We start from the raw sequence: 24706 nt of genomic DNA on the forward strand, positions 1-24706 counted from the left end.
GTTGATACATGAGCTATTCGAGCATACAAAACAGAATGTTTATTTGAAGGTTTAGAGTTTGGCAGATACAAATTTACTTGGAACGGCAGGTATATACCGTGTATAGGTAGGTATGGTGGACTCATATGGAAAAACTTTGGGGTTTATGGGATTGGATGCACAAGCAGTATTCCCGCTTAGTACAGGTGAAGGCTAGAAAAAGACTGGGAAGTGACCAGCTAGAGAGCGACAACAGTCATGAACATGCATTAAAATTAATCAACACCGAATGCAAGCATGAGTAGGATATAATGCACCATGAACATAAATATCATAGAGGCTATGTTGATTTTGTTTTAACTACATGCGTGAACATGTGCCAAGTCAAGCCACTCGAATCGTTCAAAAGAGGATACCACCCTATCATACCACATCACAACCATTTTAATAGCATGTTGGCACGCAAGGTAAACCATTATAAGCTCCTAGCTAATTAAGCATGGCATAAACAACTATAATCTCTAATTGTCACTGCAAACATGTTTATTCATAATAGGCTGAATCAGGAACGATGAACTAACCATATTTACAAAAACAAGAGAGGTCGAGTTCATACCAGCTTTTCTCATCTCAATAAGTTCATCATATAATCATCATTATTGCCTTTCACTTGCACGACCGAACGATCTGGATAATAATAATAGTGTGAGTGTATTGGACTAAGCTCGAATCTGCAAGGATTCAATCCAAGAGAGAAGACAAGGTAATATGGGCTCTTTGTTAGATCAACAATAATGCATATAAGATCCACTTTAACATTTTAATTATGGTCTTCTCCTATCGACCCCCAAAGAAAAGAAAAGAAATAAAACTATTTACACGGGAAAGCTGCCAACAAGCAAAAGAAGAACAGGAAATCTTTTTGGATTTTCTTTTTAATTACTACTACAAACATGGAAATTAAAACTAGCTAAAAGCTACAACTAATTTTTTTATTTTTCTTAAGGTTTATTGAACACATAAGAAGAAAGCATAAAAAGGAAATAAACTAGCATGGATGATACAGTGAAAAAGTACGAGCACCGACAACTAGCAATGAGTGTGTGAACATGAATGTAATGTCGGTGGGAAATACGTACTCCCCCAAGCTTAGGCTTTTGGCCTAAGTTGGTCTAATGCCACGGATGGCCTGGCGGATATCCAAAGTTGTAGTTGGGGTCGTACTGGGATGCAGCAGTCATTGCATCGTGGGCTGCAGCTTGGAGGCGAGCTATCTCAGCCCTCCTCTTATACTCTTCCGCCTCCTCTCTGGTTATAAAATGTCTCCCTTTTGCCTGAAAGTCAAAGAAAGTAGAAGCAGGGAGAGCGACGTGATAGGTGCGTCGTCTGTTAAAGATTAGTCGGTACTGGAGGAACTGATCGTTCCTTGCAACAAAATGATGACGAACCATAGCCTCATAATCCAAATAAGCAGGAGGCAACTCAATATCATCCTCACGTATGGTTATACCAAGAAAATTAGTTATACGGGTTGCATAAATTCCACTGAAGAAATCTCCATTAAATCTATTATGATGCAACCTACGTGCAACAATGACTCCCAAATTATAAGATTTATCTCCTAACACAACACTCCTAAGAATATTGAGGTCAGGGACACACATATGACATGCTTCATCTTTACCATTTATGCACCTACCTATGAAGAGAGTAAAATAATGTATAGCAGGAAAATGAATGCTCCCTATGGTAGCTTGTGCTATATCTCTAGATTCCCCCACAGTTATAGTAACAAGAAAATCTCTAAATTCAGATTTGCGAGGTTCACTAGCACTACCCCATTGTGGAAGTTTGCAAGCAGTGGTAAAATCCTCTAAGTCCATAGTATAAGAATTTTCATAAAGATCAAACAGGACGGTTTGAGAATTGCGTGAAGATGAAAATTCAAACCTCCTCACAAAGGAACTAGTGAGATAGTGGTACTGGCGGCACTTTTCTGCCTTGAAGCTCACAAGATCAGCTTTACGCAAATATGCGTTAAATTCTTCCTTAATTCCTGCTCGATCCATGAAGTCCTCTGAAGGCCATTCACAAGGCCGTACTGTACCGTTCCTTGATGGTTCATCATCAGCATCACGCATTGCAAGCCTGGGTCCTTGCTTCCTTGAAGAACCACCTTGGTACATTTTCCTAAGCATATTTTTTTCCTCTTAAAAATTTCTGAAATTTTTAGTAACTTCAAATAAAAGTAAACCGAACTCAACAAAATTGATAGCAACTACTCCTACAAGATCCTAGAGCATATATCATGCATTAGAACTACTTGGAACCATATAAATTTGACATGCAAGCTCAAGAACATGGTCTCCTAGCCAGCACAAATTTGCAATGAATAAAGCACTAGAACAAAAACTAATTGGACCAATGGAGGAGTTACATACCAAGGAACAATCCCCCAAAGCAATTTTGTGAGAGGTGCTTTGAGCAAGGAGATCGAAAATCATAGCAAAATGAGCTAGAACTCGTGCTTGAGCTAGATGGTGATTTTTTTGGGAGGAAGAAGAAGTGTGTGGGTGCAGGAATAAGTGGAGGGGAGCCGCCGTGGGCCCACGAGGCAGGGGGCGCGCCCAGGGGGTGGGCGCACCATGGACCCTCGTGGCCAGGTGCTTGCTCCCCCTGCTGTGTTCTCGGTGCCAGATATTCTCAAATGTTCCAGAAAAAATCATATTTAAATTCCAGGGCATTTGGAGAACTTTTATTTCGGGGTATTTTTATATTGCACAGATAATTCAGAAAATAGACAGAAATTACTATTTTTGCTTTATTTAATATAAATAACAGAAAGTAAAAAGAGGGTATAGAGATTTGTGTTTTCTAACTTCATCCATCTCATGATCATCAAAAGGAATCCACTAACAAGGTTGATCAGGTCTTGTTAACAAACCCATTCTGAATAACATGGAATCGAAGAAATTTCGAATAACACTAGGTTACCTCAACGGGGATATGGACATCCCCAACAATAAGAATATCATATTCCGTCTTGACAGTAGGTAGAGGAAATTCAAAACCTCCAAAAATAATCGATGGAATTTTTCCAATAGAATTGATACTGTGGACTTGAGGTTGTTTCCTCGGAAAGTGTACCGTATGCTCATTACCATTAACATGAAAAGTGACATTTCCTTTGGTGCAATCAATAACAGCCCCTGCAGTATTCAAAAAGGGTCTTCCAAGAATAATAGACATACTATCGTCCTCGGGAATATCAAGAATAACAAAGTCCGTTAAAATAGTAACGTTTGCAACCACAACAGGCACATCCTCACAAATGCCGACAGGTATAGCGGTTGATTTATCAGCCATTTGCAAAGATATTTCAGTAGGTGTCAACTTATTCAAATCAAGTCTATGATATAAAGAGAGAGGCATAACACTAACACCGGCTCCAAGATCACATAAAGCAGTTTTAACATAGTTTGTTTTAATGGAGCATGGTATAGTTAGTACTCCTGGATCTCCTAGTTTCTTAGGTATTCCACCCTTAAAAGTATAATTAGCAAGCATGGTGGAAATTTCAGCTTCCGGTATCTTTCTTTTATTAGTGACAATTTCTTTCATATACTTAGCATAAGGATTCATTTTGAGCATATCAGTTAATCGCATACGCAAAAAGATAGGTCTAATCATTTCAGCAAAGCGCTCAAAATCCTCATCATCCTTTTTCTTGGATGGCTTAGGAGGAAAAAGCATGGGTTTCTGAACCCATGGTTCTCTTTCTTTACCGTGTTTCCTAGCAACAAAGTCTCTTTTATCATAACGGTGATTCTTTGATTGTGGGTTATCAAGATCAATAGCAGGTTCAATTTCTACATCATTATCATTTCTAGGTTGAGCATCAACATGAACATTATCATTAACATTATCACTAGTTTCATTTTCAGTACCAGATTGTGTTTCAGCATCAGAAATAGAGATATCATTGGGATTCTCAGGTGTGTCAGCAATAGGTTCACTAGAAGCATGCAAAGTACTACCATTTTTCTTTTTCTTCCTCTTAGAAGGGTAGGTGCATCTATATTATTTCTCTGAGAATCTTGCTCAATTCTCTTAGGGTGGCCTTCAGGATACAAAGGTTCCTGAGTCATTTTACCAGTTCTAGTAGCCACTTTAACAGCATAGTCATTATTCTTACTATTCAATTCATTGAGCAAATCATTTTGAGCTTTAAGTACTTGTTCTACTTGAGTGGTAACCATAGAAGCATGTTTACTAATAAGTCTAGGTTCACCTTTAACATTAGCCATATAATCACCCAAGTGTTCAAGCATATCAGCATTGCGTTTTAATTCTCTACCAACATAAGCATTGAAGTTTTCTTGCTTAACCATAAAGTCATCAAACTCATCCAAGCATGGGCTAGCAAACTTAGTAAATGGAATTTCAGCTTTATCATATCTATAGAGAGAATTTACCTTTACTACCTGTGTCGAGCTATCAAGACCATGTGTTTCTTCAATAGGCGGTAAATTAAGACCGTGTATTTCTTCAATAGCAGGTAAATTCTTAACATCTTCAGCTTTAATACCCTTTTCTTTCATGGATTTCTTTGCCTCTTGCATATCTTCAGGACTAAGAAATAGAACGCCCCTTTTCTTCGGAGTTGGTTTAGGAATAGGCTCATGAGTTGGCTCAGGAAGTGTCCAATTATTTTCATTTGTCAACATATTATTCAATAGAATTTCAGCTTCATCTGGTGTTCTTTCCCTGAAAACAGAACCAGCACAACTATTCAGGTGATCTCTGGAAGCATCGGTTAGTCCATTATAAAAGATATAAAGTATTTCATTTTTCTTAAGAGGATGATTAGGCAAAGCATTAAGTAATTGGAGAAGCCTCCCCCAAGCTTGTGGGAGACTCTCTTCTTCAATTTGCACAAAATTATATATTTCCCTTAAGGCAGCTTGTTTCTTATGAGCAGGGAAATATTTAGCAGAGAAGTAATAAATCATATCCTGGGGACTACGCACACAACCAGGGTCAAGAGAATTAAACCATATCTTAGCATCACCCTTTAATGAGAACGGAAATATTTTAAGGATATAAAAGTAGCGAGTTCTCTCATCATTAGTGAACAGGGTGGCTATATCATTTAATTTAGTAAGATGTGCCACAACAGTTTCAGATTCATAACCATAAAAAAGATCGGATTCAACAAAGTAATTATATCAGGATCAATAGAGAATTCATAATCCTTATCAGTAACAAAGATAGGTGAAGTAGCATAAGCAGGATCATATTTCATTCTAGCATTCAGAGTTTTTTGTTTAAGCTTAGCTAATAATTTCTTAAGATCACTCCTATCATTGCAAGCAAGAAAGTCTCTTTTAGTTTCTTCGTCCATAACATAGCCCTCAGGCACAATAGGTAATTCATATTTATTGGGAGAGCCTTCATCATTAATTTCATCAGTATTATCAGTTTCAATAATTTCATTCTCTCTCGCCCTAGCAAGTTGTTCATTAAGAAATTCACCAAGTGGCACAGTAGTATCAAGCATAGAAGTAGTTTCATCATAACTATCATGCATAGCAGAAGTGGCATCATCAATAATATGCGACATATCAGAATTAATAGCAGAAGCAGGTTTAGGTGTCGCAAGCTTACTCAAAACAGAACGTGAATCAAGTGCAGAGCTAGATGGCAGTTCCTTACCTCCCCTCGTAGTTGAGGGATAAATCTTGGTTTTTGGATCTCTCAAGTTCTTCATAATGATAAGCAGATATAAATTCCAAGTGACTCAAATAATAGAGCTATGCTCCCCGGCAACGGCGCCAGAAAATAGTCTTGATAACCCACAAGTATAGGGGATCGCAACAGTTTTCGAGGGTAGAGTATTCAACCCAAATTTATTGATTCGACACAAGGGAAGCCAAAGAATATTCTCAAGTATTAGCAGCTGAGTTGTCAATTCAACCACACCTGGAAACTTAGTATCTGCAGCAAAGTGTTTAGTAGCAAGGTAATATGATAGTGGTGGTAACGGTAGCAAAAGGTAACGATAGCAAAAGTAATATTTTTGGTGTTTTGTAGTGATGATAACAATAGCAACGGAAAAGTAAATAAGCGAAGAACAATATATGGAAAGCTCGTCGGCATTGGATCGGTGATAGAGAATTATGCCGGATGCGGTTCATCATGTAACAGTCATAACCTAGGGTGACACAGAACGAGCTCCAATTCATCAATGTAATGTAGGCATGTATTCCGAATATAGTCATACATGCTTATGGAAAAGAACTTGCATGACATCTTTTGTCCTACCCTCCCGTGGCAGCGGGGTCCTATTGGAAACTAAGGGATATTAAGGCCTCCTTTTAATAGAGTACCGGAACAAAGCATTAACACATAGTGAATACATGAACTCCTCAAACTACGGTCATCAGCGGTAAGTATCCCGATTATTGTCACTTCGGGGTTAACGGATCATAACACATAATAGGTGACTATAGAGTTGCAAGATAGGATCAAGAACTCTCATATATTGATGAAAACATAATAGGTTCAGATCTGAAATCATGGCACTCGGGCCCTAGTGACAAGCATTAAGCATAGCAAAGTCATAGCAACATCAATCTCAGAACATAGTGGATACTAGGGATCAAACCCTAACAAAACTAACTCAATTACATGATAAATCTCATCCAACCCATCACCGTCCAGCAAGCCTACGATGGAATTACTCACGCACAGCGGTGAGCATCATGAAATTGATGGTGGAGGAAGGTTGATGATGACGATGGCGACGGATTCCCCTCTCCGGAGCCCCGAACGGACTCCAGATTAGCCCTCCCGAGAGAGTTTAGGGCTTGGCGGCGGCTCCGTATCGTAAAACGCGATGAATCCTTCTCCTCTATTTTTTTCTCCCCAAACACGAATATATGGAGTCAAGGTTGAGGTCGGTGGAGCTCCAGGGGGCCCACGAGGTAGGGGGGCGCGCCCCCCACCCTCATGGCTAGGGTGTGGGCCCCCTGGCCTTGATCTTTTGCCAGTATCTTTTATTATTTCCAAAAATAATCTCCGTGAAGTTTCAGGTCATTCCGAGAACTTTTGTTTCTGCACATAAATAACACCATGGCAATTCTGTTGAAAACAGCGTCAGTCCGGGTTAGTTCCATTCAAATCATGCAAGTTAGAGTCCAAAACAAGGGCAAAAGTATTTGGAAAAGTAGATACGACAGAGACGTATCACTCATCCACGCCTTCAGACCAGGATCCTTGCATCGCGTCCTCTCGCTTCATCCGCGCCGTCGTCCACCTTCCCGAGGCAGCTCATACGACCGTCTCATCCATCGCGCCGGGATATTTCCCTTGCTGCCACCGTCTGCCCTCCTAGATCTGCTTCCATGCCACTGACAGCCATCGCTACCGCACCACCCTCAACGTCTCAGTAGATGCTTACACGGTGCCACACCAGAGGCGGTACTCTTTCGTATCTACTCAAGTTACTTATCTCAGCAAGAAAATAGATCGTCACTACGTTACTGTGATTTCTTGTCGATCACTTAGAATTTTACTTGTTAGTAGAAACCAGGCATTGGTTGCGAAATTGCCTTTGTCCGGTTTGCATCTTCAGATCCGCCATGGCACGCTCACCACTATACTCGCAATGCTTATGGTTTCCCCTTTTATATTCAGCGTTACCTTAAATGACAGTCGACCGAATTTCAATTTGGAGTAAGTCCATTTTGGGGAGTTTGCCGGAGTTTGCCGGAGTTCACCGGAGGGAAGGATGGGGCTCGCCGGAGGGCTGCCCCATTATCTATCTTAGGGTTTTGGGTCGGTGCAGTGGTTGTGGGGGTAGTCATCGGGCTATGGTGGGGCCTCACCGGAGGCAAAAATCGACGAGGGTGGGCGGGTGGGGGTGGGGTTGGCTAGAGGGATGGCTGGGGGCGGCGGAAGACCGGACATGGTGGGCGGTTTAGGGAAGGGCGAGGGTCGGTGGTTCGGCCGGCGGCCCGTGAGGTGGTCTGTAGGGGAAGAATAAGAGGCGAGGAAGAACAAGGGTTAGGAGACGTAGGATCTTCATCCAACCGCCTAAAATGGTCGACTGGCCCAAATGACGAAAGTCAGGCGACTTGCATGTAGACATTGCCATATATTCAGTACCATCATCGTAGGTGCTTCGAGACATGCAAGCAGTGCTCCTCAACCCATCAAGCTAAACAACATACCACTCGTAATTCCAAACTTAGTTGCTCAAATACGAATCTGATATGATGCTGACATGTACTAAAACAGAGAATGTTTAATTGGTCAGCTAATGTTCCTACTTTACTTTCGAAAAGCATGTGCGCCACATATCAAGGGACGGCAGGGAGTTGCATTCTTTATGCACTCTGGTTCATCATGTGTGGGCAACGAACATTTTATTATCCATAATCTGCTTGCTCTTCTTTAGCATGCTCCTCTTTTGTTCTTCTTTAATAAGCACTCTCTTTGTTCCTAAATATAAGTCTTTGTGGAGATTCCTCCATGGACTGCATACGGAGCAAAATGAGTGGATCTACACTCCAAAATGTATCTATATACATCCATATGTGATCCATAGTGGAATCTCTACAAAGACTTGTATTTAGGAACAAAGGGAGTATAATGGTAGTACAGTATGTTCCTTGTAGTGAAGAGGAGCAGGGACATTTGAAGTGTACATGTCTATTCGGTCGCTTTTCATGGACGCTTTCAACTCTTCGTGTTGGTCTTCATGTCGCTTTTCATGGACGCTTTCAACTCTTCGTATTCGGTCATATGTGTCGCCTTTGAGAGTTAGACTGGTAGTAAGAACACTGCGCCTTCAGTGGTAGAGAGTTGGTGTCCAAAGCCTTTCTAGTCGTATCAGCAATACTAGCACATATTTTCCAGCAAGTTTCACTTTCCTGATTTTACTCGCGATGCTTAGGGTTGTTTCCCATTATATTTACACTATGATATGCGTAGGTGCTTTGTGTCCTACTAGCATCAGTCCACCCTTTAAAGCTAAATAACACACCAATCATAATTCCAAAGCTTAGTTGGTCCAATACGAATGTGACATGATATTCATATTAGTTAATAGATATACATTTAATTGGTCAACTAATGCTCCCAGTTGAGTTTCCAAATGCCTGTGGCCACATAGAGAGAGACAGCATGGAATTGCATTTCTTTGGATGCCCTGATTCATCATGGGTGAGCAACCAACATTGTATAGAAAGAAACGAAATCTCCATAATATGCTTCGTCTTCTATTCTTTAACATGTTCCTCTTCTATTTTTCTTTAATAAGTATAGTATGTTCCTCATCAGGAAGGCAAGCAGGGACATCTGCAGTCGATAGGTATATTTGGCTGCTTCTGTAAGTTGCTTTCGGCAATTCGAGTTGGTCTGCCATAATATCTAGGAAATACTAGGAGTTGTGCGGCCTTTGAGAGACTAGAATGATAGTAACAGTAGTGCGCCTTCAGGTGAATAGAGCTGACTCGTAAGTGATCGATAGGCTTTTGATTAGTAGCGGCAATACAACCCCATATTTTCCAGCTAGTTCCACTTCCTTGATTTATTTATGATGCTTATGGTGTCCCCTTTTATCGACACTACAATCTGCATAGTGGCTTTGTGTCGTAATAGCAACACTCCATCCTTCAAGCAAAACTACATGCCACTCATATTTCCAAAGCTTACATTTAATTGGTCAGCTAATGTTACTACGTGAGTTTTGAAATGCATGTGCACCACATATAGACATGTTGGAATAATATTACTCTGTGCACTCTCGTTGTCATGGTTTCGCAATAAACTTTCAATCCAGTGATAGCACACGAGGGTTTACAAGGAGCCCCTATTATATTAGAATATCCTCTGCATTACAAAGATAATCTCACTACTATTTATGTTGTCATGCTTCTCAGATATTGAACAAAATCACGATGAATATGAGAATGCACACATCAGAAGAGTATCGCGGAACTGTGCAATGACTAACAAACAGGGTATCAAGGCACTAAGTTCCATTCTGGATGGAATGAAGCCCACACACTCTGCACCTACAGATTCGTGTTTAGAATATGATCCTAATGACTATTCTGAGCTCAAGGAGTCAAAGGCGGATGGCCTATCATGTTCACCCTACAATGTGCCTGTTCTAATTTGGTAGGGTTTTATTGGTTGCACGTAACTTGTGTATGGTGTTTTGCGTTTCTTCTGCTTCTTTGCACCGCCATCTTCTTAGTTTACTCATCATATATGTGAAGATGACATTCCCACCCATTATCAATATGCATTCCATTTGTCATCATACCATATTTTTCCATTCAAATGTTGTTCTTGTGTATCAGACATCCAAAAGGAAGAGAGTGATTGTAGAACCTGAAGGAGTAGTAGCAAAGTCCTTGAAAAAGGTGGTGGTGCTGCAGAAATCAGACAACACCCCACTTATATTGGTGATAGAACCAGCGCCACAAAACCTAGGATATCATCATGATGTTGCTCGCTGATTTGCTCTTGTTAGTACATGTTGTCTTGTATCGCTGTACTTACATTCATACCTGGTTGATTATGTGACATCAGTATGCATGATAACCTGCATATCCACTGTTCGCTCCTAATTATTAGATCTATATTAATGCTTACATTAATGTAGAATAAACCCAATGCTTATGAAGAAGTTTAGCTCTACATTGTTCTTGTAAGTATTTGTTGTCCTTTATAAATGTACTTATACTATCAGCTAATTGTTCATATACCATAACTTTGCAGCTTATTTTCCCTTGGCATCCATTTTGTACACATCAAATATGTTTACTCTTACCAAGATGTTGAATAAAACCAATGGTGCTGAAGATGTTTAGCTCTACATTACTCTTTTCAGTACCTTTTGGTTGTATGATGTACCTCATTTATAGCTAGTTAATTATGTAGCATCACTCTGCATCTTAGCTTAAATAATATCCATTTGTTCCTATATTATCGCTTCTATATTTACTCTTAACAAAATGTAGAATAAAGTCAATGCTTATGAAGAAGACTTTGTGGTAAAATTCTTGAATTGCCCCCCCCCCCAACATGGAAAAGGGATTTATAGAGTTGTTCTTCATTACTAAGTAAGTTTGTCCTTCTCGAGCCTTCAAACTTTGTTATGTATATTTAGATAGCAATGACTGCCACTGCTGTTTATTTTTGTCGTTTGCATCAAATTGCATGTTTAAAGTTTATTATGAAGAAGATCATAAACATAAGTTTCTCCTTCTCAATTTTATTTTTAGTTGTACAACCTAGTTACTTATTCATACCGTGTAAGTTAAACTCAACATAGCAAAGTGATCTTCCTTAGCACTGCATGTATGCTTGCGTTCTTGATCTGTAATCCAATGGTGTGGTCAAACTACCAACTCCAGGACAATGTCATATCCTGCTATGTCTTAACTATGAACAATGCATATTATGTTCATATTATTTAAATCGTGTATCTTTATTTATCAATCTGAAATGGGATAAATTGACATTACACTCACCATCGATGCTTATCATTCTTTAGGACTGCATGTACGCTTGTGTTCTTGATCTATAATCCATTGGTGTGGTGAAGCTGGCCACTCCTGCACAATGACATTTCATGCCATGTCTTAACTGTAAACAACTTTTATTCTATTTTAATCCACGTCTCTTTATTTGCCACTAAGAAATGGGATGAATCGATAGCATTGTTGCTTATATGTGCAAAGCATGTTATCTGTCTGTTTTTTCTCTTTTAGGGTGATATTACTGACGCCAAGAACTGTCATTGATGCTATGCAGCTAGAGTTGGATATAAGCGTCAAACAAGTGCAGTCATCAGCTTGCTTAGCTGCTTGCGCTGCAGCTCCCAGGCAAGGCTAACCTTTCTTGAACTGTGTTGAAGTTCTGTTGGTTCTGTATATTATTTTAGGCGGCATGTTTATTTGCACTGGTGGCGACCTTTGATGCCTGGTGTATGTAATTCGCTGTCTGGTTGCGCTTTATAATCGCTGGCAGCGAACTTTTATGCCCAGTGCATGTAATATGCAGTAATTTCTTTGTTGTATAGTCTAGGTGTATTCTTTGTCATGATGCTGTAATTTAATTTCTATATATGTTGTCGTAGCTCCTTTATAAGGCCGTAAGCTTTGACGGAGCGCAATGGGCCTAATCATTCGGTTTATTATATAAAATAATTACGGTAGTAAAACTGGTCCACCCGCCAGTCGCTATTAATGGGCCGAAACATGGGCCATGTCCGGCCAATAGCAGGCCTAGACATAAACTCACCAACTATTAGTTTCGGGCCTTTAACAGGCTGCGTAAACCAGCTGCCTAAGTTGGGCCAAAAAATAGAATGGGCTTTTAACAGTCCGAAAAGTAGATTGGGCCTGAATAGTGTCAGAGGCCCATGCTTGGCCCAACCACAAGACGGGCTGCTAACACGCCAAAAAATGTGGCGGGCCATAGCTGGCCCAATATCATGATGGGTTGTAAGCAGGCCGGATGCAAAGCATGCCATCAATAGGCCCAGTTATCTCACGGGCCTTTATAGTCAGGTTGGGCTAAAATGTATCCATGAAGACTACGGGCCTTTAAGAGGCCGAACGTCACTTCAGCCCAGAAATAGGCCCGCATGCAGCACAGGTCGTTAAATGGCCGAAAGTGAAACCAGGCCGACAACGGCCCATATGTACCAATGGCCATTAACAGGCTGAAAGTAATATTGGCCTGAACTACTACATGGGCCTTTAAGAGGTCGTAGTTCAAATGGGCCCCCAATGGGCCAAAAGCACAGTGCCTATTAACGGACCAGATCATATATGGGTCGTAATTTGGCCCAAAATGTGGCAGACTATTAACAGGCCGGATCTGATGTGGGTTGTCATTTGGCCCAAAACGTGATAGACATCTAACGGGCTGGATCTTATGTGGGTCGTAATTTGGCCCAAACTATGGCAGGCTGTTAACGGGCCGATCCAGTATAGTATGAGAAAATCTTGTGGGCCCTTGGCTGGGCCGGCCTTTTTATCTTAAATGGGCTATTGTTGGGACGAGTCACGTGTCGAGGTATCATAGGCGTGTCCCATCCATTTGCTGAATGACATCTGTCCCAATGATGAGCCGACACGTGGATCCGCCGGTGAATGAGAATTTTACACGTGGAAAATCCCCATTGGTCCGGGATGTTAACAGGTTAACAGATCCAAACCGGAACCCGATAGGTTAACGGCGACCCGTTATGATGGATGCCACATGTCGGTTACCCTTGACGAAAGCACTTCCATGACGCGTCATTTATCGTCATGGAAGTGGACACTTCCGTGATGATAATTTTGGTATTGTCATGGAACACTTCTATGACAGCACAAGTATGACTATCTTGATTCTGTCATAAAATCATCATGGATGTACATGCATGACAAAAAACATGACCTACTGTGACAAACATGTATCATCACGGAAGTGATTTTTTGTAGTGGTTAGGAAACCTTAACCATCTTTGATCAACGAGCTAGTTTAGTAGAGGCTTACTAGGGACACGGTGTAGTTTATGTATTCACACATGTATTATGCTTCCGGTCAATACAATTCTAGCATGAATAATAAACATTTATCATGCATGGGAAAATGATAATAATCATTTTATTATTGCCTCTAGGGCATATTTCCAACAGTTTGTTGATAAGAAGATTGCTACTTCCGAGAAGTTTAGTATAAACTTTTGTGAAAGTTGTCTGCTAAGTTTTGAGAAGATTGCTACGGAGAAGGTTGCTACTCCCGGGAAGTTTGCTATAAACTTCTGTGAAATTTATCTGCGCAGCTGATAAGATTGCTAAGCTCCAAGAAGTTTACTACCGAGAATATTGCTACTTCCGAGAAGTTTGCGATAAACTTGAGAGAAATTTGTTTGCGTTGTAGACAAGATTAATATATCTTAGAGAGTTTGTTATCGAGAAGATTGTGTGTCGGAGACGGCCCCAAAAAAGATTGCTGATGTGAAGCAATTGGTACATGAGGCATCCAAGAAGAAATGACTGTAATTGAGAAGAATGAAGATGAAGTGAAGACGTAGCATATGTTTCATCATTTCATTTTTCTTCTTTGAGTCATAGGGCCACCGTACTATTAAGAGGGGTATAAGTAATTGGAGACTTATGTCTGTTGTGATGCTTAACCAAAACCTGTCCTATGAGCGTTGAGATAAATATCTGTGTGCTTCAAGACATTTACTTTTCAGCCAGAGATGATGATCTTCTAGGCCGAAAGAGAAATTTTTTGAACTGAGGAGTTAGATTTACTTGTTCCTCGGGTCATTTCTCTCATGGGAAGGATGCGGCTATAAATAGCCACCCCGCACCAATGTTGTTCGTTGGTTGCTCCGCTTGAGATTCTGAGAAGATCGATTGAGCACCCCTCTCCAAGGGATTTGAGTTTAAATCCACAGAGAGAAAATCAAGAGCCGAAAAGTTAGATAGTGGTTGAGCATCCGAGTAGATTTGAGTTGAGAGTTCTTGTGCATATTACTCTTGAGATCTACAACTCTCTAGACAGTTAGACGTCTGCTCGAGTGACGAAGAGTAATTATTGTCACCAAGTCAAAGTCTTCAGCAACCATAAGTTATTGTGATTTGCGAAGAGTGACCAACAGTAATTGTAATCATGGAAGACGAAGTCTATTAAAGGTTTGGAGATTTCTGAGAAGAATCTACCACGAGTAAATCAACAAAAGTTCCAGGAACTTGTCGTTGAGGAGAATAGGACGGAGAGAGTTTATATCATGTGCTCAACCACAAGTCCCTCCAACCGGACGTAGCTCTTTTGCAGTAGAGTGAAATGGTCTACCAAATCAGCTGTAGGAGATATGCATTAGATGCAATAATAAAAGTTAATATTTATCTCCAAGTTCGTAATTAATGTTTATATTTTGTGCTACAACTACAATGGTTCTCGAGTCTGTAATAACCATGAGGCTTGGATTAAAAATCATGTGCACGTGTGGTATAATAAATGGTAAAATTGATTCCCAGTATCGCCTCTAAGACTAGCTCGAGTGTCGCATGATGGTTCTATTTTCCTAATCATGGGCATGTCAATGCCGACAACTTTCAGGACACAATGTTAGGAGAACGTTTGCATTGAACTGACCCAATTGTTGTTATGCTATGAGATCCATCTGTCGCAAAGTTAATGGTTTATAACACAAAGAAAAATGTTTTCATAATTCCCTAGGCCATGAGAGTGTTGAGTTCATTATGCTTCATGAACTTTGGGTTTGTCAAACGTCATCCATAACATAGTGGCAATTAGGCAGCTTACGGGTTCACAGAAAAGTATGACAAGGGACTAGATACCTCAAGACTAAGATTTTCTCCTCTGGCGATGGAGAGATATTATTTGGGCCCTCTCGGTGTGACAGTATACATCATCGTCTAGACAGACGCAATGTGATTTGATCACAGGGATGCCGAAACATGGGAACAAGAAAAGAGAACAAAGTTGGTAACGAGGAAGCTGACATAGTGAACAAGTTGTTGATTCACGGGGATGCCGATAAATCTCACATCAGTTTTTTGTAACATATCATGAAGCAACAGGAATATCACAAGGTAACTAAAGGTTCACTCGAATATTAATTCATGTGGGTATAGGGGTCAATATGGATGTCAACGGTTCCACTATTGATCATTGACCGGAAGATGTTCCAGTCATGTCTATACTTCACCGAACCTACAGGGTCATGCACTTGAGGATCATATATCTAGTGAGTAGAGGTGGAAGGGAGCCCTCCAAACACACTCCAACTTGATCCTTTGAGCTCTAGCCAAATGGTATGCAATGACCTCCCCCCCTCCCCCTTCTCTCTCTAGCTACTACACGAAATAGTTTTGTAGCACCGCAAGGTTGCCTAGTCTCCGACAAGGATTATTTCTGACGGTGAAGCGCTGTTGGATCGGTGACACCGTATATGTGCAATCGGGTAGAGAGATTGTACGTTCGATCTTCTATCTGAGGTACTGTTCGAGGAAGAAAATTATCGTGGTTGGGAGGTTATAAATCCTAGTTGCGGGAATCTGCACAAACGATCTTCGCCAACTCTTCTTCTGATGTGCTACGAGTTGGTAATGATCAGATCTAACCTTGTGTGCATCTTCATAGTGGTCCTGGGGTGGTGTGTAGGACCTTTTTTATTTTGTGCTGAGTTAACCCTACATCATATGTCGTCATCGAGCACCACTGGTCACATCCTCTCTACTGCAATTCTTTTGGTGGTTTATATTCGGTGTTCTTTGTCCTCGACAGGTATCTATTTGTATACTATGAGTGTTTATCTTCCAAGTTGTTTATCTCAACCAATACAATGTCGTGTAGTATATACATGTTTTTCTTTGTGTTTCTACTGGTTGTGTTGTAGGTGATTTGTTTCTATGTTTCTATGGTCATCGATTATTTATCTACTGCTACCTTCTCATTCTCTTCAGCATTATTTTGATTAGTACTTCCCGGTGGATTTGCATGTTTCTTTTTGAAATAATTTTGTTTTAGAAATAGTTTTATTTCGTAGAACTGCATCTGTTTAGTTCTCCGTTGTGTTGTGCTAGGAGTATTTAAGTTTCGAAAGAAATTTTAAATCTCCAATTCACCCATCCCCTCTGGTCGATATACTCCGGTCCTACACGGGTGACTATCCGGGCCCAAGGAGGGTCTACCAATGGCACATCGGAGATGTAAAACCACTCCTCCTGCCAATTTTTTATGGTGTCGATGAAGTCCCCCACCCAGCGCCCTGGATCTTGCTAATTGAGGCGCCCCCGCACTTGCACACCTCCGAGTCGTTGTTCTAGGGCTTGACAGTGAAGAACTTCACCAGAGCCCAAATTTGGGCTCACGGCACAGGATAGCTTCACAGAAAGTTATGAAGCACAAGATGTGGAGGATGAGGTTTGGGGCAAGATGGTGGAACTGAAGGCCGTAGAAATGGAGGTTGTCATGGAGGAAGGGGTGAATTGGTAATCGCAAACTATGTAGGAGATGGGAGACGAAACATACCCGCTCGCCTATACATGGCCGGGGCACCCTAACAGAGTAAAAATCGTCGTCCCTAGCGATGGAAGCAAAGCGAGCAGGAGCGATCTCCGGTGTTAGCAGATAACCTGCCGAGGACAGCTGGTCCGGTGTCATCGTGTTGGTCCTCCACCTCCCCCTTGTTTGGGGGGCGATTCATGGCTCTCCCGGTGTCTTCTTGTTGGCCTTGGGGGGTTTCCCCGCCTGGGTTTGGCTACCCTCTCCGGTCATGGTCAAAAAAGCGGTGGAGAAAGAACGGGCGGAAGTTCTTGAGCTCGGGCATGTGAAGAATGCTTGGACGCAAGAACTCGAAGATGAAGACGAAGATTAGGGAGAATGAGAGCATAACTTGGCTCCTCCTCGCCCCTGGCCTTTTATGGGCGGAGTAATACGCGAAGCGTCAGAGGGATAAATATGTCGTGTGGCAGTAACTCCTGCATTTTCCCATATGTCATGTGTCAATCACACGGGGATTGAGGAGGCGGTTTATTAATCATCGTATCGAGGCGCACAATTGCTTTTTTGATAAGACGTGACAATGGTTGGGGCCTTAGGCTGGTCATAGTGGGGAGTAACTTATACTAGTGTCATGCATATGACACTAGTCTAAGTTACTACCTCCATAGTACAAAGTATCTTAGTAGTAGTGTCATAGATTGTTTCATTTATTGCCTTATAGACTCATTTTACCTCAGAAAACGCTATGTTACAGTAACATATTATGTTACTCCAAGCACCTCTCTCCTCATTAAATACTTGGCACATAAGCAAAATTGTCTTGGGGTGTGTTAAGTTACTACCTAAGTTACCCCCACTATGGCTAGCCTTACACACGTCTGCATGTTATGTTGACCATCGAGACGTAAGCACCTCAGAACCACGTGGACTGATGGATGGGATCGGTCTAAGGCTAGTCATAGTGGGAGTAACTTAGCAAGTAACATAGCGCACTCCGAGAAATTTTTGCTTATGTAACATGTAGTTAATGAGAAGTGGTAACATAATATGTTACTGTAACATAGCGCTTTCCAAGACAAGATGAGTCTACGAGCTAATTAATGAAGTCCTCTATGACACTACTACTATGTTACTACCTCCGTCACAGTGAATAAGTCATTCGCGTAGTTCTAGGTCGACGATTTAATTATCTAAATATGTATTATATGTGACAAAAAATATATATTTAGAAACTACATCTGTGTAGAAATCCAGTGATATACTTTTCATAACATATAACACATATTTAATTCCTCAAATCGATGACCTAGAACTACGCGAATGACTTATTCACCTAGACGAAGGTAGTACTTTGCACTATGAAGGTAGTAAATTAGACTAGTGTCATATGCATGACACTAAGCTGGTGGTGTGAGGTTGGATCCTCATGACACGCCAAGCACGGGAATACTTGATGACTAATTGATGCGTGGGAATATTTCCATCGTCCGGAGACGCACAGAAATAATGAAGGTGGGCATGAAACACCTCACATACAATTAAGCGTTCAAGAAATTGGATACGGAAGAACTCGTTCAACCAATTCTCAAGACCGGCGACTGAAGATGAAGAACATCAGACCATCTCAAAAAATTGAGGAGCGTTCCAGGCTTGAAAACCAGTTCATGGGCTACTGATGATGTCCCGGATAGGGGGGCTCTCACCACATCGTCTCTCAGATAAGTGGGCCGGGCCGGGGACCCCCATGTCGGTTCAACAGAGGGGCACGTCGAGGTGGCCCATGGCGTATAAAAGGAAGGCTCCTCAAGACATCACATATACTTCAAAGATATTAGAAGTCGTCTAGAACACATTATCCTTCTCTCCTTGTACGTAACCGACTAGGATGTGACAAGGTAGGGCACATGGGACATGAGGGGACACCGACACTGTCCACGGATGGGTTAGAGCATCTACAACCAGACTGGGCAAATTCACGCTGCTCCCTCCAGGCGATGTTCTCCATCTTGCAAGTGATGATGGTCAGGACCCCATGAAGTCAGCTGAAGCAGCAACCATGGCAGCAATGGGGGAAGGGGTACTTGACTTCGACATCTAAGTTGGCTAAATCGGATGATAGACAAGGACGACAAGACAAACAGGGAGCAAAGTTGGAGGTGGACACTGGCTTATATGCATGGAAGGGAGGACAGGCACGAGAAAAGGGCAATCAATTTGGTGGACTTGGTCAATTTGGAGGCAAAAACCATCCAAGCGCCCCCAAATCATGCTTGGGACGCTTGGGCTGGCTTTGAATGTCTGATTCGATGACCAATTTTGTGACTGGGTTATCCGGTGTTTGGGGAGGAAGGGTCCGGTTGTAGATGCTCTATTTTAAAACACGAGCATCCTCTATCTTAAGTCAAAGACCTCATGGCACATATGGTGTCGCATAACAAGAATAGCTGATACAATGTACTTCCTCTCTAAACTAATATAAGACCTTTTACGTCACTATACTAGTTTACAGAGGGAGTATTAGTCAGTAATATGCTTGCTACGGTAGGCTCTATGCAATAGCGCAGCACCATTTGTTCGTCAAAGTTTAACAGCTTCAAACATAGACACCACGCAAGAACAAGCTGCTAACAATGCATTCGAGCCTGAGCTTGTGAGCCACAGCGGTAGCTGAACAGTTACACGTTCGCCCGTAGAGCAACAAATAGGATGAATGACCTGTGCCCTAGATGAACTCGGGGAGTAGGCACCTCTCGGAAAAGAAGGCTGCCCATGCGAGAGAGGCCCTGTCTCTGTTGTACATGGAGCTTTTACCAGCTCAAGGTATTCTTGGACTGTTGAAGCTTTGCACTATAAGCGGTTTCCAGTTCCTCCTGCAAAATTACATGGCAAAAGCTGGCATTCAGCAAATAGAAATAGGTGGCCTCATGAACATGTATATAGGAAAATACATTAATATCCACAACATCAAATATATTTCACAATGAATCTAATGAAACTAATTTGGTGTTGTAGATGTTGGTATAATTCTGAGTAGATTTGGTCAAACTTAAAGATGTTTGACTCAGGACAAACCTAGGACTTCAAATATTTTGGAAAGTAGGGAGTAGCAGCAGAGAACGCATACCTTGCAAGCTTTCAGCATCGGTTGAAGAAAGGACGTTCTGAAAAATCTGATGTACTTTTCAAGGGATGTTCTCTCCCAATCTGCAATTCAAAGCAGGATTGTGAGAGGGGGGGGGGGGGGGGGGGGGGTTGCAAAATAGGCTGTATGGTACGAGAAGATGTCATTTGCAAGTTCTACAATGATGCACCTTAACACAAACCCGGATAGGTACAAGTTTTTTAGTCACTTACCGTTCTCAGAATCAATCTGCATACCAGCCGCATTGAGCTCTCCTAACAGCTGGCCATGCATGGTAGTTTCAGCAAGTCAGGACACATCATGACGCATCAACAGGCACACATACTATATGTTTATGCTTCGCTCTATACAAGATACCTGTGATAAAGTTGGAACAGCTGTAGGATCAAAATCTTCACAATTGTTGGGATCGATTGGAACGCAAACACGCCCTGGGGAAACAATGAAACAACTGTTAGAAGTGGTGAGGTGACAAAATTATCATTCAGACAGTTGTACAAAGAAAGAACGTAGTTTTTATAATCAAATCATAGTTGAGTCCTCCAAAAGCAAGCAAAGTGAAAGCATAATTGTAGGTATTAAGTGGATGCATACATTTTAAAAGTGTGCATCTTTCATGGAACAGACAAAATAGAACTTCCAATGGACAAAAAGCTCCATGCTGCCTTCTTCATGCATGCAAATTCACACCATATTACATTTAACTAAAATCAGAAACATATTCAGGTTTTCTACCTGTCTTTGGGTGTATGCAGAAGGGGGCCTTCAGTAAATGATTCATGTGCTTTGACACCTGATATACAACAACAGTTTGATTAATAGGCAGAAAATACATCAATATTTCCCTTGCTGCGAACATGCGTCGGTGATAATTTTGCTTTTACCTCCATGTCAAGTCTAGGATACGTGTACGAGAAGACAATCTCTTCTACACATCTGCGAAGCCCCTGCGTCTGAGATGTGGAAATAATAGTCAGTGTAAGCTGAATTATAAGATGTATTTGTAATTTAAAAATCAGAGTGAATAACTGCACACAACATCCTGATGAAAACTCAAGAAAAATATATACCAATTAATAACTGGCACATATGCAATAGAAGTGAATAGGACTGCAGGCGATTAAACATTAACCTTGTGCTTTCCTGACTGCAAGGTCGTCTTTAACTGCTCCCATCTTGCTGCATTCACATCTTCTTTTGAGATGGAGGATCGTCTATTTCCTTGCCATTTATCATGGAGCTCACTAGCAACATCTAGAAAACAAGCCCTCTCAGGATGGTGTAAAACACATTTCATACTTTATGAACAAGAAATGGTCAATATAAAGTTTTATTTCTTACTTTCGTCTGGAATAAGTTCGAGTATCTTCTGGCACCTCTCCTCGGATGCAAATAGTTGTTGGCTATGTAATAGCTTGTCTTCAAAGAAGCATTTCAGAACATCGGTGTATGACCGTCTGCAGAAGCATAAAGTTTCAGTATAACCAATTTGTACATCACAATTCATACTAACACAACATGCAAGTAGAGAGATGGTTTAGAGCATACGCAAGGAAAGGGTGAAGGACAGGCCCAGTCAACGAAACTTTCTTCAGTGAATTCTCGCCACCCTAAGAAAGAGTAATACAGGGCAACAAATTTCAGAAAGATGGCTCAGGGGTTTCTGGAGTTATGAATTAACAAATACCACCTTATACACACGGAAGTAGTCAGCAATTGCAGACCTTTGTTCATTGCTTAACCTGACAGAAATACAAAGATGAGTTTGACGATCACCAAACAAAGGAAACAAAGAAAAGGTTCTCTTAAACATACTTTCTTGCTCTACTATCACAAACCCAGCAATGGACACCACGGCGACCACTATATACCCACAATATGTGATTGAAACCAAAATCACCTGCAAAAACATACTTTCAACAGTTATTACAGTGAAGCAAACCAAGACAGTTAAAGATTCTGCAACTCAGTTAAGTGTCCAGAATCTTCATAGCATCATGTGAATGCAGTGTGTAAAGTAGTTGCATAACAAAATAACATGCCTCTAAGCGAAGTATCCAGGATTTTGATGACAATGGTCATTAATGGCCAGCAGTCCAGACAGGTGTCAGCTCCAGAGCAGCAGTAGCGAACATCATCATAATCAGATATATCCTGGGAGTATGGACAACGTTCACACTTAGCAACAGTTGCACAAAGATAACAGGACGCGCGCTCATAAGGAGGAAAATAACATGGCATGTTTCTTACTATATCAAAAATAAGTTCCCTTTCCACTGGTACGAAGACATTGTTACCAGACTGGGCGTAGGCATGTCGCTTTGCAGGCTACAAAAAAAATATTTTTATTGGGCAATAGCACACAGCGCATAATATAGAAAATAAATCAAGAGAAACAATTGAAATGTTTAATGATGCTATATCATACATCTACGCTGTAGACAGGTCCAATATCAATCTTGAAAGGGCACTTCTCCTTGATAGAAGTCTCCAGTTCAGCTGCAGTATCAAAGGACTGAAACCGCAGATAGATGTCATTCTCCAGTGTAAACGAAAGCTCCCGACGCCCAATGTACGACTGATCACATCCAGGATGCTTTGCATCTACAGAAAACAATATCCAGTTAACAAAGAGCAGGACAGTTAGCATCTGACTGAAGCAGTGAAGGTATGATCACATACCATTTCCGTATGCGAGCCACTTGAAGAAATCACCATATGGGAAGAGCTTTCCTGCAATTGTGATATAATCATCAGCACTATATGGTTTGTAAGATTATTTTTAGTTAACAAGCATTTTATCTATAGTGGGGCAAAAGAGACTGAGTTTCTAAGCACAAGCCAAAAAAATTGTGAGGGAGCAAGCACAAGAAATTGGTAGGAAAGAACTTTTAGAGCTGAGAATTTTTAGCAAGTTGCTTCCACATTTTGAGGCATAAGGACATAACAATAGCAGTACGATCGTGCGTTAAATAATTGTCACTGGAAGAAAGAGTATTCCATTTGGTCTGGTCTTGCCCTGTTTCCTATCAAATGATGGGATTTCGTTTGCCCAAACAGAGGGCACATACTGCATCTATCGACAGGTTCTTCGTAGACCAAAAGATCAATCGGCAGGTGGCCTTCCAAATGGGAATTGCAGCTGTTGCATCTTTCAGCATTTGAAGAGTTGGAAACGACCTTTGAAGGTTATTAAACAAGAGCAGACCGAAGTTGTCTACAGTTCGAGAAGTATGCTAATCAGCTCACAGACTGGGTTTCTCTTTTATTTAGTGTTTTCTTGTTTAATAACCTTGACTTTGAGCTTCTATGCAGTAGGAAAGTCTCCTAATGTTTTTCTTTAGATTAGAAAAAACTTGAAATATCCACACAACTGGAAAATAAGTGCATCAAAACTAAACCTTTGCGTGAAATCTCACACCATGCTTCTGGTATTTTGTAACTAACGCGGTACAAGGAATGCAGATCTACCTCCCATTTCAGCTTATTTTCCCAAACCATCCCACAAATTGGGATCTAGGATGGAATAAATCACTTGGGCACTTTACCGTAGTAGATTCGGAGGTAATCGGCGTTGAAGCCGTCCGGGACCGCGGCGGCGACTTCTTGCCGCTGCTGCGCATCAATCTCCATGGCCTCAACCCTCTCATCCCCCATTTCAGATGAGGACTAGATCGATCTTGCGCGCTGAAGAAGAATAACCTAGTCAAAGAATGAATGGATGTATTAGATTGGCCGGGTAGAGGAGGACGAGAGGCGAGATGGGGGGAGAATAGGCGCGGCACAAGGGGAGACGGAGGAGGGGAGGCCAGAGGGAGGAGATTGGACAGCTGAAATCACCTGCGTCGTCGTCGCCTTCGCCGCCGCCGCCGAGGGATTCGCCTGCCACTGGCCTCTCGCGTATATTTCTTTCGCTCGGTGGAAATGACGCGCGGCGAGGTAGGGAAGGGCTACGGCGGCGCGCGGCAGGGAGTAGGGAGAGGTGGCGGGAAAAGGGACGCGGTTTGGCGCCAAGAGGCTGCCATCAGTGTATTTATGGGAATTGGGAATTTCGGTATTTGGATGGCCGACGCGAGCCCACCGGACCGGGAAGAGCAGCCTATCGCCCATCCAGGCTTGTGGCTGATCCGAGCCCATATATATTTAAAGGACTTAGATTCATGTAAAAAAAATCACTTTCCCTCAAAAAAATTGTAAAAAAAATCACTAGTTAAGATCACTCTTTGTAAGGTCACTCTCACCTTCCCACGTTGCGACATGTGCATCACTTGTCGCAATCTGAAAGTTTTTTTTCCAGATCCGTTTATTCAAAGGACTGTGATATTTGGCACATGTGTGCCATATAAGCAAAACTGTCACACCTCTATTTGTTTCACTTTAAAGTACCACACGATCCCTCTTCCTTCGACCCCGCCTTCTCCTGAACGACCCTGCAGACTCGCCCGAGAAACCTGCTTCTCTCGCACATCTCGCGCGCCCACCCCTGAGAAAACTGCGACTTCTTCACGTCTACCACATGATAAAAAAAAT

At 41.6% G+C, this 24706-nt stretch overlaps 1 protein-coding gene across 1 annotated transcript; it reads right to left on the reverse strand.

Annotated features, from left to right (window-relative positions):
* Positions 1-19583: 19583 nt before the first annotated feature.
* POLA3 (DNA primase POLA3) lies at positions 19584-24193 on the reverse strand. Its single transcript, XM_048697755.2, has 17 exons — positions 24017-24193; positions 23725-23878; positions 22859-22909; positions 22605-22780; positions 22427-22504; positions 22219-22330; positions 21992-22076; positions 21867-21918; positions 21725-21786; positions 21518-21633; positions 21309-21430; positions 21061-21129; positions 20912-20969; positions 20534-20607; positions 20389-20437; positions 20159-20238; positions 19584-19904 (listed from the first exon to the last, which is right to left on the reverse strand). The coding sequence occupies exons 2-17, from the start codon at positions 23831-23833 to the stop codon at positions 19842-19844; spliced, it is 1356 nt and encodes a 451-aa protein (XP_048553712.2). The 5' UTR covers positions 23834-23878; positions 24017-24193; the 3' UTR covers positions 19584-19841.
* Positions 24194-24706: the final 513 nt, after the last annotated feature.

The sequence above is a fragment of the Triticum urartu genome, chromosome 1A (genome assembly GCF_056163025.1).
Source record: "Triticum urartu cultivar PI428250 chromosome 1A, HENAU_Tu73, whole genome shotgun sequence".
Classification (NCBI taxonomy): Eukaryota; Viridiplantae; Streptophyta; class Magnoliopsida; order Poales; family Poaceae; genus Triticum; species Triticum urartu.